This window comes from Chiloscyllium punctatum, chromosome 15 (assembly GCF_047496795.1).
Source record: "Chiloscyllium punctatum isolate Juve2018m chromosome 15, sChiPun1.3, whole genome shotgun sequence".
Taxonomy (NCBI): domain Eukaryota; kingdom Metazoa; phylum Chordata; class Chondrichthyes; order Orectolobiformes; family Hemiscylliidae; genus Chiloscyllium; species Chiloscyllium punctatum.
The window spans coordinates 103,351,697-103,369,319 of NC_092753.1; the positions used below are offsets into that span (position 1 = coordinate 103,351,697).

At 42.6% G+C, this 17,623-nt stretch overlaps 1 protein-coding gene across 5 annotated transcripts in view; it reads right to left on the minus strand.

Annotated features, from left to right (window-relative positions):
* The window catches only part of slc37a1 (solute carrier family 37 member 1), a 137,016-nt gene that overhangs the window by 87,608 nt on the left and 31,785 nt on the right, over positions 1–17,623 (minus strand). For all 5 annotated transcript variants that reach the window (XM_072585839.1, XM_072585838.1, XM_072585840.1 and 2 more), the window contains exons 5-9: positions 16,934–17,012; positions 12,834–12,969; positions 12,177–12,253; positions 11,911–12,077; positions 7,881–7,918 (exon numbers count right to left, since the gene is read on the minus strand). In XM_072585839.1, the coding sequence (XP_072441940.1) occupies positions 7,881–7,918; positions 11,911–12,077; positions 12,177–12,253; positions 12,834–12,969; positions 16,934–17,012 (497 nt within the window). The remainder of the gene's footprint in view (positions 1–7,880; positions 7,919–11,910; positions 12,078–12,176; positions 12,254–12,833; positions 12,970–16,933; positions 17,013–17,623) is intronic.

Here is a 17,623-nt window from a genome sequence, read left to right on the forward strand (position 1 = left end):
CCTAGTGGTATTGTCAATGAAATGTTGATCCAGGTAATGTCCTGGAGATGTGAGTTTGAATCCTGCCATGGCAGATGGTGAAATGTGAATTCAATAAACATCTAGAATTAAGAGTCTAATGATGGCCATGGTGATTGTTGGAAAAACCCATCTGGTTCACCAATGTCCTTTAGGGAAGAATACTACCATCTTTACCTATACGTGACTCCAGACACACAGCAATGTGGTTGACTCTTAACTACCTTATGAGCAATAAATGCTGATCTGCCCAGCGAAGCCCTCATCCCATGAATTAATTTTTAAAAATAATAGATTTTTGTTAAGAAATATACTGTGAAGTTACCAGGGGTAAATGGAAATGTGGACATGAGTTGACAATTAGATCAGCCACAATCTTATTGAATGGCAGATCAGATTTGAAGGCTGAGTGGCCACTCCTGTTCATATTTTCTATGTTTCTATTTCTCCTGCTTTGTATGTTTGTGTGAGGATTGTGGAGATCTGGAACACCATTGATGGAAAGGCTATGGATGCTGATGATCAACTGAAATCTTCATGATTGAGATCAATAGATGTTTTGAGAGATACAGTCTATTCTGATACAACGCGATAGTTCCATTCCCTTGCAATCCCATGTAATAAGAAAATTGTGCAATAGCCACACCATTTAAACTAATGAGACTGGAATTGCATTATAGCCAATACAGGTAAAGAAAGTTTGCTTTCTACAAATACTGGTCTAAATTCTTCAATTACATTATAGCCAATTCGCATTGAAGAAATGGCAGAACTGACTGCAAAGTGATCAAAGAATTTGGGTGAAAGGTAGTGAAATTGATTTGAGGCATGGATTGGTCCATCAGAGGTGGAGCTGGCTCAAAGAAAGAAATGGCCTATTACTGTTCATAATAGATTATATTAGATTCGATTCCCTACAGTACAGAAACAGGCCCTTTGGCCCAACAAGTCCACATCGACCCTCCGAAGAGTAACCCACCCAGACCCATTTCCCTCTGACTAATGCACCTAAGACTATGGGCAATTTAGCATGACCAATTCAGCTGACCTGCACATCTTTGGATTGTGGGAGGAAACTGTAGCACCCGGAGGAAACCCACACAGACATGGGGAGAATGTGCAAACTCCACACAGACAGTCGCCCGAGGCTGAAATCGAACCTGGGGCCCTGGTGCTGTGAGGCAGCAGTGCTAACCACTGAGCCACCACGCCACCATATGTTCCTAAGGCATCAGTCACCACAAGAATACATCGGCATTTTAACCAACAGGGGTGGAACTGTGGCTCAGTGGTTAGCACTGCTGCCTCACAGCCTAACGGACCTGGGTTCAATTTCACACTTGGGCAACTGTCTGTGCGGAGTTTGCACGTACTCCCGGTGTCTGAGTGGGTTTCCTCCAGCTTCTCCAGTTTCTTCCCACCATCCAAAGATATGCAGGTTAGATGGACTAGCCAAGGGAAATGGAGGGTTATAGGGTAGGGGATGGATCTGGGTGGCATGCTCTTCAAGGGCTCGTTTGACTTGATGGGCCAAATGGCCAGCTTCTATGATTCTATGACAAAATTAAGGAATTCCGGGAGTCTTGACCGAAGCATTTCTAATAAATAGGGCATTAGATTTAGCCTAATAGCCCAGAGAAAGCCCATTTGTGTAGATACAAGGGATTACATAAACTTTCTATCCCTGAGCCCTTAGTAAACAAACTCCTGGTATCTGGGACAATTCGCTACCATGTGTAATGTTATTACAGTGGAGGTATGCACTGTACCTTTAAGAGAAAGAGGAAGCTGGCAAGGACTGAAAGCACAGAGTGTGTTGAACAACTTAAAAATGTAACATTTGGTTGACACAAATAGCTGGTGCTGTGTTGCCATGGAACAAAATCAAATTCAAATTTGCCCAATCAGTTTAAATTATGCCCCGAGATCAAAATCCAATCAAATTTGAATTTGTTGTTTTGATGATATCAAATCAATGAAATGATCTGTTTTTTTTGGGGTATAAAACTGGACATGTTGAACAGTCAGGAGAACTGCCAAGAAAACCAACAAGTACCTGTCCATAAGGAAATTTGTGCAGCAGAAGACCAAAGAAAAGCCGACCTAGAAAAGTGGCAGATGGATTTCAATCCAGACAAATGTGAGGTGATGCATTTAGGCAAGTCTAAATCTAGAGCAAATTATACAATGAACAGAAGAGCCTTGGGAAAAGTTGATGGGCAGAGAGATCTGGGATTACAGGTCCATTGTACCCTGAAGGTTGCTGCACAGGTGGATAGAGAGGTCAAGAAGGCATATAGTATGCTTGCCTTCATTGGACGAGGTATTGTGTATAAGAGCTGGCAAGTCATGTTAACATTGTACAAGACATTGGTTCGGCCGCATTTAGAATACTGTGTACAGTTCTGATCGCCACATTACCAAAAGGATGTGGACACTTTGGAGAGAATGCAGAGGTTTATGAGGATGTTGTATGGTATGGAAGGAGCTAGCTATGAAGAGAGGTTAAGTAGGTTAGGTTTATTTTCATTAGAAAAAAGGAGATTAAGGGGGGACCTGATTGAGGTTTATAAAATCATGAAGGGTATGGACAGGGTGGATAGAGACAAGCTTTTTCCCGGGGTGAGGGATTCAATAAAGAGAGGTTACGCTTTCAAGGTGAGAGGTGGAAAGTTTAAGGGGGATACACGCGGTAAGTACTTCACCCAGAGGGTGGTGGGCGTTTGGAATGCGTTGCCAGCAGAGGTGGTAGAGGCAGGCACGGTAGATTCACTTAAGATGTATGAGTAGGTGGGGAGAAGAGGGATACAGATGCTTAGGAATTGACTGACAGGTTTAGACAGTAGATTTGGATCGGCTCAGGCTTGGAGGGCCGAAGGGCCTGTTCCTGGGCTGTAAGTTTTCTTTGTTCTTTGAAAATCTACAAAAGGAATCGACAAAGCTGATTGGTTTTGAAATGTGTTTTTTTTTGTAAATTTTAATCGTGTTTTTTTAGTGGACCAGTATTCTAGAATGGGAGGTAAAAGATAGGTTTAAGAGAAAGGAGTTGTAAATAGCTGTCTAATGTTCTCCTTTGTACTTAAAGAATAAAATTGTTACTTTAAATAGTGACCTCTGAGATAGTTCTTTGCCTCTCAAAATGTGCGAGGTGAGCTTCTCTGTGTGTCGGGTATAAAGTAGCAGAGGGGTTTACCCTGTGTTGTAACAATAATGAGGCCATATTAGCTGCACAATGTGCTGAGAGAATCTGGAATATTTGCGTATCGATGTTGTGGTTCACATTTGAGTTGAGTCACCCAGTTAGTGTGGTTCCCTGGATCTTATCTGATCACTTTGGAATTTAAGAAAAATTCTGTCTTTGCTCCTTCCTGGGGATTGTGCAGCCCTCTTGGTTAATGAGGCAGTGGGTGGGATTGGGGTTTGAGGGACCAAAAGCTCTTCACTGTCATTTTGTACCTGTTTTATATATGATGATATAAGTTACAACAATTTCAGAGAATCACAGCACTTCATTCTTAGGAGTTCGGAGATCAAGGTGATGTGAAACCAATTGTAGGTTGCACTAATTAGTACAGGGAAATGGGGGCATAATAAGTAATATCAGTGAATTACCAATCTAGAGGCCCAGGATAATGCTTTGGGATACAGGTTATAAAACAAAGGAAGAGAAACAGGCTACTCAACCCATTGAATACGCTCTACTATTCAATGAGATCATGGCTGATCTGATAATCCTCAACTCCACATTGCTGCATTTCCCCATAATTCTTGATTTCTTACCCATCCATGTGGAATTTAAATTCAACAAATGAACCTGGAATATAAAGCTAGTCTCAGTAATGGTGACCATAGCAACCTATATATGTACAAACATGTGAACTAGGAGCAGGACTAGTAACACGGTCCTGGTTGATCAGATGTGGGCCTTGACTCCACATTCTCATCTACCCCAATAAACTTAAACACCCTTGTTAGTCAAGAAATGATCTATGTCACTCTTAAAATATTCAAAGAGCCGCCTCCACTTCTCTCTAGGAAGAGAGTTCCAAAGACCTGCAATCCTAAGAAAATAGTTCTTCTTATCTCCATCTTAAGTGGGAGATGCCTGATTTTTAAACTGTCTCTCTTAATTCTCTCCAGTCTCTCCCACATTCTATCAATGTCCATTCTGTCAAATCCCCTCAGGATCAGACATGCTTCAATAAGATCACCTCTTATTCTATTAAACTGCAATTAATACAGACTCAGCTCTTCCTCAAGAGATAACCTTCTCATCCACTCAATCAAGCAATCAAATGAACATTCTTTGTTAGTTTTAATGCAATTAGATCCTTTCTTAAACAAAGAAGTCAAAATTGTACTCTGTATGAGGCCTCCCCAAGTCCCATACAAATATAATAAAGCACCCTGACCGTTATGTTCCATTCCTCTTTCTACAAACTGGTTATATACTTTATAGCACACCTTCAAGCAGATGGATCTTGAACCTAGATTTTCTGGCCCAGAGGTAGGGATAATTCTACTCCACAATGAGATTCCTAAGCATTTAAAACAACCGCACTCTTCAAAAATAACACATCCATTTGCCTTGAAATGATTTGCTGCACCAGCTTTCCAACCGTTTGAGATTCACATTCCAAGATACACAGATTGCTCTATACCTCAGAACTTTGAATTTCTCACCAGCTTAAATAATGTCCTGCTTTGTTAGTCTTCCTACCAAAATTGCTATGCTCACGTTTCCCACATTATACACCATCTGCTAAATTTTTGCCAACGTATTCTCCTGATCTATATTCCTTTACAGACTTAAGTCTCCTTCACATATTACTTTACCAACCAAACATTATGTTGTCAGCAAATGTACCAACTATAAGTTCAGTCCTCTTATCCAAATCATTAGTAAAAGTCGTAAATAGTTGATCCTTTGGTACACCAGTCATTTTGACTGTCAAGCCAAAAATGGCCCATTTTGCCAACTCTCTGTTTCCCTTTAGTGAGCTAATCTTCGAATCATGCTAACGTGTTGTCCCTGATGTTACGAACTCAATGGGTAGCCCGCTTGTTGGTCGAAGGATATGAGTCACATTTTGAGGTCTGTTATGAATTATGCAGGGTCCAGGGTTCATGCATCCTTGAGTGCTAGTTCATTTTATCGAAGATGTTCAACTGATCAGCCTAGTGCTTGCAGCTTTCTTACTCCTTCCATTCTGAAACAGTAGAGTTCCATTTGCTATTGGTATTGCTCAATCCGCAGGGATCGTTCCAGAACCTTGGGAATTTTGGAAAATAAAAACCAATGCATCCATGATCTCAGCAATCACTTCTTTTAAGACCCTATGATAGAACACAGCACACAGAACATTCCAGTGCAGTACAGGCCCTCGGCCCTCAATGTTGCACCGACCTGTGGAACCAATCTGAAGCCTATCTATCCTACACTATTCATTTTCATCCATTTAAATACCCTTAAAGTTGGTGAGTCTACTACTGCTGCAGGCAGGGTGTTCCACACACCTACTACTCTCTGAGTAAAGAAACTACCTCTGACATTTGCCCTATAGCTTTCACCCCTCAATTTAAGCTATGCCCCTCATGTTAGCCATTGCCATCTGAGGAAAAAGGCTTTCTAACCTTCTGATTATCTTATATGTCTCAATAAAGTTACCTCGCAACCTTCTTCTCTCCAACGAAAACAGCCTCAAGTCCCTCAGCCTTTCCTCACGACAACTTCCCTCCATACCGGGCAACATCCCAGTAAAACTCCTCAGCACCCTTTCCAAAGCTTCCACATCCTCCCTATAATGTGGTGACCAGAACTGGATGCAATACTTCAAGTGCAGCCGCACCAGAGTTGTACAGCTGCAGCATGACTATGGCTCTGAAACTCAATCCCTCTACCAATAAAAGCTAACACAACGTACGCCTTCTTAACAACCCTATCAAGGGTGGCAACTTTCAATGATCTATGTACATGGACACCGAGATCTCTCTGCTCATCTATATTACCAATAGTCTTACCACTAGCCCAATGCTCCTGTTGCTCCTTCCAAAATGAATCACCTCATACTTTTCCACATTAAACTTTTGGGGGTTTGGATTAGAAACTGGCTCTCTGTAAGAAGGCAGCGAGTGGTGGTTGATGGAAAATGACAAACTGGAGTCCGGTTACTAGTGGTGTGCCACAAGGATCTGTTTTGGCACCACTGCTGTTTGTCATTTTTATAAATGACTTGGACATAGGCATAGATGGATGGGTTAATTAGTTTGCAGATGACACTAAAGTTGGTGGAGTGGTGGATAGAATGTTACTGGTTGCGGGGGGACTTGTTTAAACTGCAGAATTGGGCTTAGAGGCGGCAAATGTGAGGTGATTCACTTTGGAAAGAATAACAGGAAGGCAGAGTACTGGGTCAATGGAAAGATTCTTGGTAGTGTGGATGTGCAGAGGGATTGTTGTGTTCAGGTACATAGATCCCTGAAAGTTGCCCTCCAGGTTGATAGTGCTGTTAAGAAGGCATACAGTGCATCAGGTCTTATTGGTAGAAGGATTGAGTTCTGGAGCCGAGATGTCATGCTGCAGCTGTACAAAATACTAGTGTGGCCTCATTTGGAATATTGTGTACAGTTCTGGTCGCCCCATTACAGGAAGATGTGAAAGCATTGGAAAAGTTGCAGAGGAGATTTACCAGGATGTTGCCTGATCTGGAGGGAAGGTCTTATGAGGAAAGGCTGAGAGACTTGGGTCTGTTCTCATTGGAAAGAACAAGGTAGAGGATTAGATAGGGAGACAATGAGAGTCTTTTTCCTAGGATGATGGCGTTGGCTTGTACGAGGGGGCATAACTACAAATTGAGGGGTGATAGTTTAAGACAGATGCCCAAGGCAGGTTCTTTACTCAGAGAATGGTAAGGGCATGGAGTGCCCTACCTGCCAATGTAGTTAACTCAGCCACATTAGGGAGATTTAAACAGTCCTTGGATAAGCACATGGATGATGATGGGATAGTGTAGGGGGATGGGCTTAGATTAGTTTACAGGTCAGGGCAACATCGAGGGCTGAAGGGTCTCTTTTGTGCATTGTTCTATGTTATAAATTCTATTTGTCACCTCTCAGCCCAGCTCTGCAGCTTGTCTATGTCCCTCTGTAACCTGCAATATCCTTCAGCACGATCCACAGCTCCACCGTGTCATCAATAAATTTACTAACGCATCCTTCTACACCCTTACCTATGTCATTTATAAAAAGAACAAACAGCAGAGGCCCCAATAACAGATCCTTGTGGGACACCACTAGTAACTGAACTCCAGCATGAACATTTCCCATCAACCACCACCCTCGGTCTTCTTTCAGCTAGCAAATTTCTGATCTAAATTGCTAAATCACCCTCAATCCCAAGTCTACAAATTTTGTGCAATAGCCTCCTATGCGGAACCTTATTAAACTCCTTACTGAAACAAAGTCCATCAGGACCTGTCCAGTTGGTGGGTGAGGTGTAAGCTTTCAACTCATTTAGAAGGAACCTGGATCTGTCCCTGAAACACTGTAACCTGCAAGATGTGAGACTGGGTGCTGGGAAGTGAGATTAGAATGGGAGAATTCACCCAACGCAGAATTCAACATTTAAACATTTTCACCTCATTATTATGCTCCATTTTTACTGAGGTGAGAGAAGGTCTAACTGCTGTGTGTAGCACTTCCAATGACATTTGGGAAAGTTATATCCTCTCCTGTATGAATGGGATTTCTATTTAATATCCTGGGCATAAGCAACCAACCTTTACATTAATTCACTAAAATAAATATGCTTCGCAGTTTACAGAAGTCTTTATCCAAAGATTCAATTTACAACAACTACTTACCCGGGCTCGGGATAGAGTGCATTTAACATCTTGTGGATCTAAAGAAATGAGAAATGCTAAGTTAATGCATTAGGAGATGGACTCGTGAGTTTCTGTCAGCATTGGAAGCTAGTGCAGAATAATCTACGTACTGGTTAAGAACTGCTGGGAAGGAAATCTGTCATCCTTACCTGGTCTGGCCTATATGTAACTCCAGACCAACAGCAATTGAGTTGGCTCTTAACTGCCTGATAGGCAATACATGATGGTGTCACCAGAGATGCCCACATCCCATGAGTAAGAGTAGACTGAGCAAGCAGTGGTTGAGTCTGACTTCCACTTAGCCTGGATTCCTGCTCAAACCAAAAGGACTGCACTGTCCTTGTCTATTTGCGTCAGTCTCAATTTAGTTACAAGGAGGAACATGGGCATGTTGTAAAACAAATCCTTAATGCTGTCCCTGTCCTGGGAGTGTTTGATGGGGACAGTGTAGAGGAAGTTTTACTTTATTTAACCTGGCGCTGTCCCTGTCCTGCGAATGTGCTGGGAGATAGTGTGGAGGGAGTTTTATTCTATCTAACACCAGGCTGTGCATGTTGCATAAGTGTTTGATTGGGGATGGTGTAGGGAGGGTTGAGAGACCTACTTGTAGATATGCACAGGTCATTGAAGGTAGCAGGACAGTTAGAGAGAGCAGTTAAAGAGTCATAGAGACATACAGAACGGAAACAGATCCTTTGGTCCAACTCATCCATGCTGACCGGATATGGTAAATTAATCTAGTGTCATTTGCCAGCATTTGGCCCATATCCCTCCAAACCCTTCCTATTCATATACCCATCCAGATGCCTTTTAAATGTTGCAATTGTACCAGCCTCCACCACTTCCTCTGGCAGCTCATTCCATACATGCACGACCCTCTGTGTGAAAAAGTTGCCCCTCAGGTCCCTTTTAAACCTTTACCCCTCACCTATAGCCCTCTAGTTTTGGACTCACCCCACCCTGGAGAAAATACCTTGTATATTTTACCTTATCCATGCCCCTCATGATTTTATAAACCTGTATAAGGTCACTCCTCAGCCTCTGACGCTCCAGGGAAAACAGCCCCAGTCTATTCAGCATCTTCCTCTAGCTCAAATCCTCCAACCCCAGGCAACATCCTTGTAAATCTTTTCTGAACCCTTTCAATTTCATAACATCTTTTCTATAGCGGTGAGACCAGAATTGCATGCAGTATTCAAACTGTGGCCTAACCAATGTCCTGTACAGCTGCAACATGACCTCTCAACCCCTATACTCAATGTACTGTCCAATAAAGGCAAGCATACCAAATGTCCTGTCTACCTGTGACTCCACTTTAACAGAACTACGAACCTGCACTCCAAGGTCTCTGTTCAGCAACACTCCCCAGTACCTCCCCAGCACCTCACATTTATCTAAATTAAACTCCATCTGCCACTCCTCCGCCCATTGGCCCATCTGAACAACATTCCATTGTACTCTTAGGTAACCTTCTTCACTGTCCACTACACCTCCAATTTTGGTGTCACTTGCAAACTTATTAACTATACCTATGTTCACATCCAAATCAACATAAAATGAAAAAAGCTAAGTTAATGCATTAGGAGATGGATGGTTGAGTTTCTGTCAGCATTGGAAGCTAGTGCAGAATAATCTATGGACTGACTTGAATATAAGAGACTAATATCCTTTTGGAGAGGAAATCTGCCATCATTACCTGGTCTGAGACAAAAGAACTGCAATTGCTGGAATCCAAAGCAGACATGCAGGAGGCTAGAAGAACACAGCAAGCCAGGCAGCATCAGCAAGTGGAGAAATTGACATTTCGGGTGTCCTGAAGAAGGGTTACCCCTGAAATGTTGACTTCTCCACCTCCTGATGCTGCCTGGCTTGCTGTGTTCTTCCAGCCTCCTGCCCATCCTTACCTGATCTGGCCTATTTGTGACTCCAGACCAACAGCAATGTGGTTGACTCTTAACTGTCCTCTGGGCAATTAGGTAAACTTATATAAATGATGCAAAACAGTGGACCCAGCACCGATCCTTGTTGGCACTCCACTGATCACAGGCCTCCAGTCTGAAAAAACAACCCTCCACCACCAACCTCTGTCTTCTACCTTCAAGCCAGTTCTGTATGCAAATGGCTACTTCTCCCTGTATTCCATGTGATCTAACCTTGCTAACCAGTCTCCCATGGGGAACCTTGTCAAAAGCCTTACTGAAGTCCATTTAGATCAGGTACACTGTTCTGCCCTCATCAATCCTCTTTGTTACTACTTCACAAAATTCAATCAAATTAGTGAAACACGATTTCCCATGCACAAAGCTGTTACATATCCCTAATCAATCCTTACCTTTCCAAATACATGTCACAAAGCACACAGTGACCTCTGCTTTATCACAGGGTCGTACAGTACAAGAGCAGGGAGGTGATGCTGAAATTGTACAAGACCCTTGTTAAGCCTCAGCTGAGTGTTGCGTATGTTGTGGATGCCACATTACAGCAAAGATATGAATGGATTGGAGAGAGTGCAGAAGTGATTCACAAGAATGGTTCCAGGGATGAGGAACTTCAGTGATGAAGATAGATTGAACAACATGGGACTGTTAAGGTAGCACTTCCAAATAAACCTGCTGGATTATAACCTGATGTTGTGTGATTTTTAACTTTCTTGGAGAGAAGAAGGTTGAGAGCAGACCAGATTGAGGTTTCCAAGATCATAAACGGGCTGGATAGGGTAGATAGGGAGAAGCTGCTCCTGTTTGTAAAGGAACAGGAACAAGAGGGAATAAGTTTACAGTGACATGCATAAGAAGCAAAGGTGATAATGAGAAAAATACCCTTCTCACACAGTGAGTAGTTAGGGAATGGAAATAAGGTGGAGGCAAGTTCAATTGAGGTATTCATGAGGGTATTGGATGGTTATTTGAATAGAAATAACATGCAAGAGGATAGGAAAAGGCAGGAGATTGAAAGTAGGTAATGATCTTCATTTGAAGAGCTGGTACAGAGATGATGGGCCAAATGATCTCCTCTGCGCTGTAACTCTTGTGTGTTTCTATGTTTTCCATATGCTGGAATGGTATCTCACTCATTTTATCCACTGTCAGCTCTGATATTGCCTGGTTGCCACTGTGCAAATCAGAAGACCCTTTCGACTCAAGATTCTCGGGGGTTCTCATGTGATTTGACTTGAAAACCTACTGTCCATATGTAGTTCATTAAAATGTTATTAACAAATACAGTGAACAATCAGAAAGGCTAATAGATTCCAGTGTTAATACCCAGGGGAACACAATACAATGGCGTGAAGGACTGTTTGAATTACACAAACCCTTGGTTGGGACACACCCAAAGTACATTTTTTAGTTTATTCATGGGATGAGGGCAATGCTGCCTGGAAATTCTCTAATTTCCAGAGGGAAATTCAAAGTCAACACAATGCTGTGGGACTGGAGTCACATGTCCAACTAAGGAGCGTGAAAATGCAATTGATTTACTCATTTCTTTTCAGGAATGAAATGTGGTGTCCTTATTTGGTGTGCTCTCACTGTATCAAAATGATGATGTATTCAGCACAGCCCACAGTGGGTGAAGGACAGCCCCATAGTTCCCCACCGCCCACTGCCCCACAGTCCCACCACTGGTGAAGGACAGTCCCACCCCGTCTATTTTGCAAGAAACTAAATCAGGCAACAAATTCTGGCCTTGCCAGCCATGTCCACATCCTGACAACAAGAACATTTTTAAATTTCAAAATCACTAAGATAAAACTTTGCCAGAAATCTGTTGATTGTATATGAATTAGAATAGAATAGAAAAGAATAGTAAGTTACTGTCACTTGTATTTTTACAAAAAATGCAGAGAAAACTGTTTAAGTCGCCATACTCCGGCAGCTATAACAATTAAAACACTTACATGGCACTCCAGAGGAGAGGACCAGTTACTGCAACCAGTCCCTACCTGCTATTGATAGAATTCTTTAAACTGATGATCATGTTAAACTTGTACAGTTTTTGACATACTTACGTTCAATTAGGAACAGAAAACAAACTACTCCCATCAAAGCGACAATGATGCCTGGCACCACAAAGGACATTCCCCAACAGCTGGACACCCAGTAGCCAGCTATCAGGGAGCCTAGGATGTTCCCCACAGAGGTGTGAGAATTCCAGATGCCCATGATCAGGCCTCTCCTGTCGAAAGAGACACAGCAAGTCTATTAGACAAGCTTAAAGCTCAAGCAAAACAAAACAGAGAAAGATCATTCTGAAATGCTCCATCATTATACTTACTTTCCTTTACCAAACCAGTTTCCGATACAGGTCACAACACTGGGCCAGCCAGTGGTCTGCACAAAACCGTTAGCAATCTAAAAGACCAAATAAACCCAAGAGTTTCATTAACATCAATGCCTGTGATTCATTACTGTGTCTTGCACTCGGTTAGACAGAGAACACAGGGCAGGACACTGCTCAGTATTGTAATCTAGGCTGACAAAATCTCTGATCAAAAAACATATTCCTGTGACATATAATACTTAAAATCATCAGTGACAATTCCCACCCAGTGCTGCTTTAAATAACACCCACGGGTCAAATTTAACAAAAGGGGTGGGGGGGGGGGAGGCAGGGAATGAGAGAGAGGGAACGAGAGCAAGAGAACAAATGAGAGGGACAGAATGAGACAGATAGAGAGAGAGAGAGAAAGAGAACAAGAAGGATGTGGGGGGGGAGATAAAACAGAGAGCAAAAAAGGGAAGGGGGAGGGAAAGTGAGATGGGGCAGCTGTGCTCAGGTTAGGTCAGGCCCAGGGGCTGCACCAGGGCCTATGATTTCTGTCCCTGACTGAAATACTCAACAAACAATAGATCCTGCAGTTGCTTACCCTAAAAACATGCTGCCTTCACATAACACTTTCTTTTGAAAGAATATGAAGAAATGTTTACTCACCTGAATAAGTATGTAGTACTGTAAATTGTGGATATTGTAGAAGTATCCCAGACCAAATAATGCAGTGAATACACCACTGCTCAACATCCCAAAAGTGAGGTACAATCGAATAGATAAACGTTCTCCTATTATACCACTGCCATGAAAGAAAACAACTGTCATTTGGATCTGAGACAGAGAAAGGATTTAGAGCAAATGGGAAGATATTGCAACCTGAAGGTTGATATGAAATCCATAAAGCTATTCACCTCACCTCTCAGAAATGACACAGTGCTTTACACAATGAGCTTCTACATTGGAAACAATGCAGCCAATTTATGCACAGCAGTATTACAGCAGAATAAACCAACAGTTGCTAGGAATATTATTTTCAAGTAAATTGTAAGTACAGGACAAGGGGCCACAGTTTCAAATCATAGTAGGAAATTAGTAACTGAAAAGATGTCTGTTTGTAGAAAATGAACAGTATCTTTATCACAAGAAAATGTGCAATCATGTATAATACGCGATTCCTCAGATTATAACCAGAAGACCCTATTGCTGCAACATCACTATAATTTCAGTGTTTCACCCCATCCACATTGGGTTCAATGCTGAGCAGTGATCAATTTGTGAAGAACTGCCTGATTTTCATTCTCAAATGATCTCAGGTTTAAAATAATGGCTCATATATCTCTTCTAAATTAATTACCTTCTGATGGTACACAAGATTAACAATGTTGCTAGTTCCGTTGGTGACGTTTTAAACGAGTATTACGGGGGATGGGAACCAAAGTGTGGGCTTAGATGGGTAAGATTCAGATCAGGAAACAGGAGACACACATTAGTTACTGATGTACAATAGTTAGCGACTTGGAAAGAGAAAAGAAGTGAGGATTAAAAAGTGTCCTGCAAAAGGAAATTGACGGGGTTGAGCTGTTTAAACTTCTAGACAAGGAATATTACAGACAAGGCAGATAGACTAAGGGCACAGACAGACACATGGCAGCTTGATGTCATCTCTATAACAGAAGCTTGGTTAAGGGAGGGGCAAAACTGGCAGCTCAACATCCAGGTTAGAGAGTTCTCAGGCAGGGTAAAGTGGGTGATAAAAAAGGAGGAGAGGGGAGCAGTATTGGTTAAAGGATCAATTACAGTTGTGAGAGGGAATGATATACAAAGCAGGTTAATAAATCAGGCTTTATAGGTTGAACTCAGAAATAAAGGGACAGTCAGATTACTACAGGCCCAAAGTCAAAAGGTGTGGCGCTGGAAAAGCACAGCAGGTCAGGCAACATCTGAGGAGCAGGAGAATCGATGTTTCGGGCATAAGCTCTTTATTAGGAATGTGGGGTTGAGGCCCAAGGCGGCTGAGAGATAAATAAGGGGGGGTGGGGCTTGGGAGGAAGGTAGCTTGGAAGGCGATAGGTAGATGAAGATGAGGCATCAATGTGGATTTCACCAGTTTCCTCATCGCCCCACTGCTCACCTTATCCCAGATCCAACCCGTCTTGAACTGTTCTACCTGTTCATCTTCCTTCCTACCTACCCACTCCACCCTCCACTCCAATCTATCACCATCATCCCCCACCTTCATTTACCTATCGCCTTCCCAGCTACCTTCCTCCCCAGCCCCACCCCCTCCTATTTACCTCTCAGCCCCCTTGCCCCCCCCCATTCCTGATGAAGAGCTTATGCCCGAAATTTCAACTCTCCTGCTCCTCGGATGCTGCCTGACCAGCCGTGCTTTTCCAGTACCACTCTTTTTGACTCTGGTCTCCGGCATCTGCAGTCCTCACTTTCTCCTAGTTGTCTACTACAATCCCCCAAATAATGAGAGGGAGATAGAGGAACACACATATGGACACATTGCTGCCTGTAGGAGTAAGAGGGCAATAATAACAGGAGGCTTTAACTATCCCCAATATCAACTGGGTTACAAACAATATAAGGGGAACTGAGGGCGAAACAATCACGTACTATGTTCAGGAAATGTTTTTAAAACAATATATGACAAGCCCCAAAGAGATGAGATGCAACTCTGATTTAGTTCAGATGCACGAAGATAGACAAGTGGGTAAAATGACAATGTGCACTGTTGCCTCACAGCACCAGGGTCCCCGGTTCGATTCCAGGCTCGGGCGACTGTCTGTGTGGAGTTTGCACATTCTCCCCGTGTCTGCATGTGTTTCCTCCGAGTGCTCTAGTTTCCTCCCACAGTCCACAGATGTGAATTGGCCATGCTAACTTGCCCATAGTGTTAGGTGCATTAGTCAGAGGGAAATGGGGTTTGGGTGGGTTGCTCTTTGGAGGGTCGATGTGGACTTGTTGGGCCGAAGGGCCTGTTTCCACACTGTAGGGAATCTAATCTAAGAGTGACCATATCAGGGATAGCCATCACAATTCAGTTAGGTTTAATATTATTATGGAAAAGGACACAGCTAAATCAGGAGGAAAAGTTTTACACTTGTGGCGGGGTGGAATTTTCCAAAACTAAGTAGTGATTTGGCTGAGATGAATGGGACAGGATTGCTAATGGATAACTCAGTGCTAAACCAATGGGAGGTGCTACAAAATGAGATAAACTCTGATAACTGTGAGGTAAACAGTAAAAGGGAAAGACAATAAACAAGAATATTCTGAAGGATAGATGAAGTGAGAGATCTTGGTGTGCAAGTGTACAGCTCCCCTAAAGGTAGCCGTCCAGGTAGATAGTGTTGTAAAGAAGGCAAATAGAATGCTCTCCTTCATTGGCAGAGATGCAGAATACAGAAGTAGGAATATAAAGATGACACTGTATAAGACAGTGGGGAGGCCACAACTGGAGCATTGTGTGTGGGTCTGATCACCACATTACAGGAAGGATGTAATTACTCTGGAGATTTACTAGAATGTTGCCAGGGCTGGAGAATTGTAGCTACAGGGAGAGAATGGAGAGGTTGGAGTTATTTTTCTCAGAACAGAGAAAGCTGAGGGGTGACATGATTGAGGGATACAACATTGCGCGGGGTAGAAATAGAGTAGACTGGAGTAACTGTTTCCTTTGGCAGAGAGTTCAAAAACCAGGATCACAGATTCAATCGAAGTGGCAGAAGGATTAGAGGGCACCTGAGGAAAATGCTTTCACACAGAGGGTGGTGGGTGTTTGGAATTCGCTGCATGGAAGACTAGCACAGAGGGCATCGCCTCCAGATGGAAACTGACGCAGTGGGGGGGGGCATTGGCTGCAGGTGGAGACTGACGTGGAGAAGGGGAGCAACTTCTACAAATGTGAGAAGATGGGTTCCAGATCCATCCTTCGCTGCCTGGCTTCTTGGAAGGTTTTGGAATAGACCATTGCAGACATAGACAACCCAATGTAGAATCATAGAAAGGAACAATACAGAAGGAACCCATTTGCTTCATACAAATGGTGTGCAACAGCAACTCGCCTGTTCATGCTGTTCACCAGGTCAAGGATACACAGGTGAACTGCCCTGATTGCATACAGAGCTTCTATATTTTAGTTTAATTAAAGTTTGGATGTGCTCCAGGACCATCAAAGCCTGGCGGGTGGAATTTGGAGTTTGATCTTCTAATCCAGAGGTAGGGGCAGTACCTGCACCACAAAATTATTCCTACATTGAACACACATAGTGACACTAGAATTCAAGTCTAAATGTCTTTTAAAATTCAGTATTTGGTTTCAGTGCAAGTCTCTCAGTTAATTTGTCATTAAAAGGAGATGAAGAGAGATTTCTGAAACACTTAGTTAGGGAGTGGGGCGATACATGTAATGTTGCATTCTGTGAATAATTCTAGTATTAGTCAAGATTAGCATCTGGTTTGCCATTCCACCATCTTGCTTCAGAATGAAGTCACGTCACCTTGGCCCACACCAATGCTTTTCCTCATAGCCCTGCACTTTTTAAAAATTTTCAGATAATTATCCAACCCCAACTGGCTTCCATTGAACTTGGCTCCACTACGTTGTCAGGCGGTGCATTCATGTCCTGCACTACTTGTCCAAAAAAAGGGAGACTACTGCTGGCAAACAGTGGCAATATTCTCAACGTTAAACATGCAATTTCTGCTTTATCGCGCTTTATTCACTACTGTGTAAAGGATTCTAAAGCACTTACCTGGCATACATTCCAACAGCATACGCACACAGGAATGAGTAATCCAGGGCTCCCAGTAGCTGCTTGTAGTTACTTTTATCTACAGTTTAACAACAGATACAACAATTGAAATTCAAACCAGGAACAATAAAATCAACAGAATAACTTGGCAAATTTTTAAATAAGAAATTGTGCCATTCATCTATATGGACGGGATCGATATGGACTTCACTAATGTGTTCGACAAGGTTCCCCAGGGGAAACTGGTTAGCAAGGTTAACTTACATGGTATACAGGGAGAACTTGCCATTTGGATATAGAGGATGGTGATGGAGGGTTGTTTTTCAGACTGTTTTTTAGGATTGGTGCTGGGTCCACTGCTTTTTATCATTTATATAAATGATTTGGATATGAACACAGAGGTATAGTTAGTAAGTTTGTAGATGGCACCAAAATTGGAAGTGTAGTGGACAGCGAAGAAGATTACCTCAAAGTACAAAGGGATTTTGATCAGATGGGCCAATGGGCTGAGGAATTTAATTCACATAAGTGTGAAGAGTTGCATCTTCTTGAAAGGCAAATCATGGCAGGAATTATATGCTTAATTTTAAAGTCCTGGGGAGTGCTGTTGAACAAAGAGAACTTGGAGTGCAGGTTCATAGCTCCTTGAAAGTAGAGTTGCAGGTGGATAGGATAGTGAAGGTGGTGTTT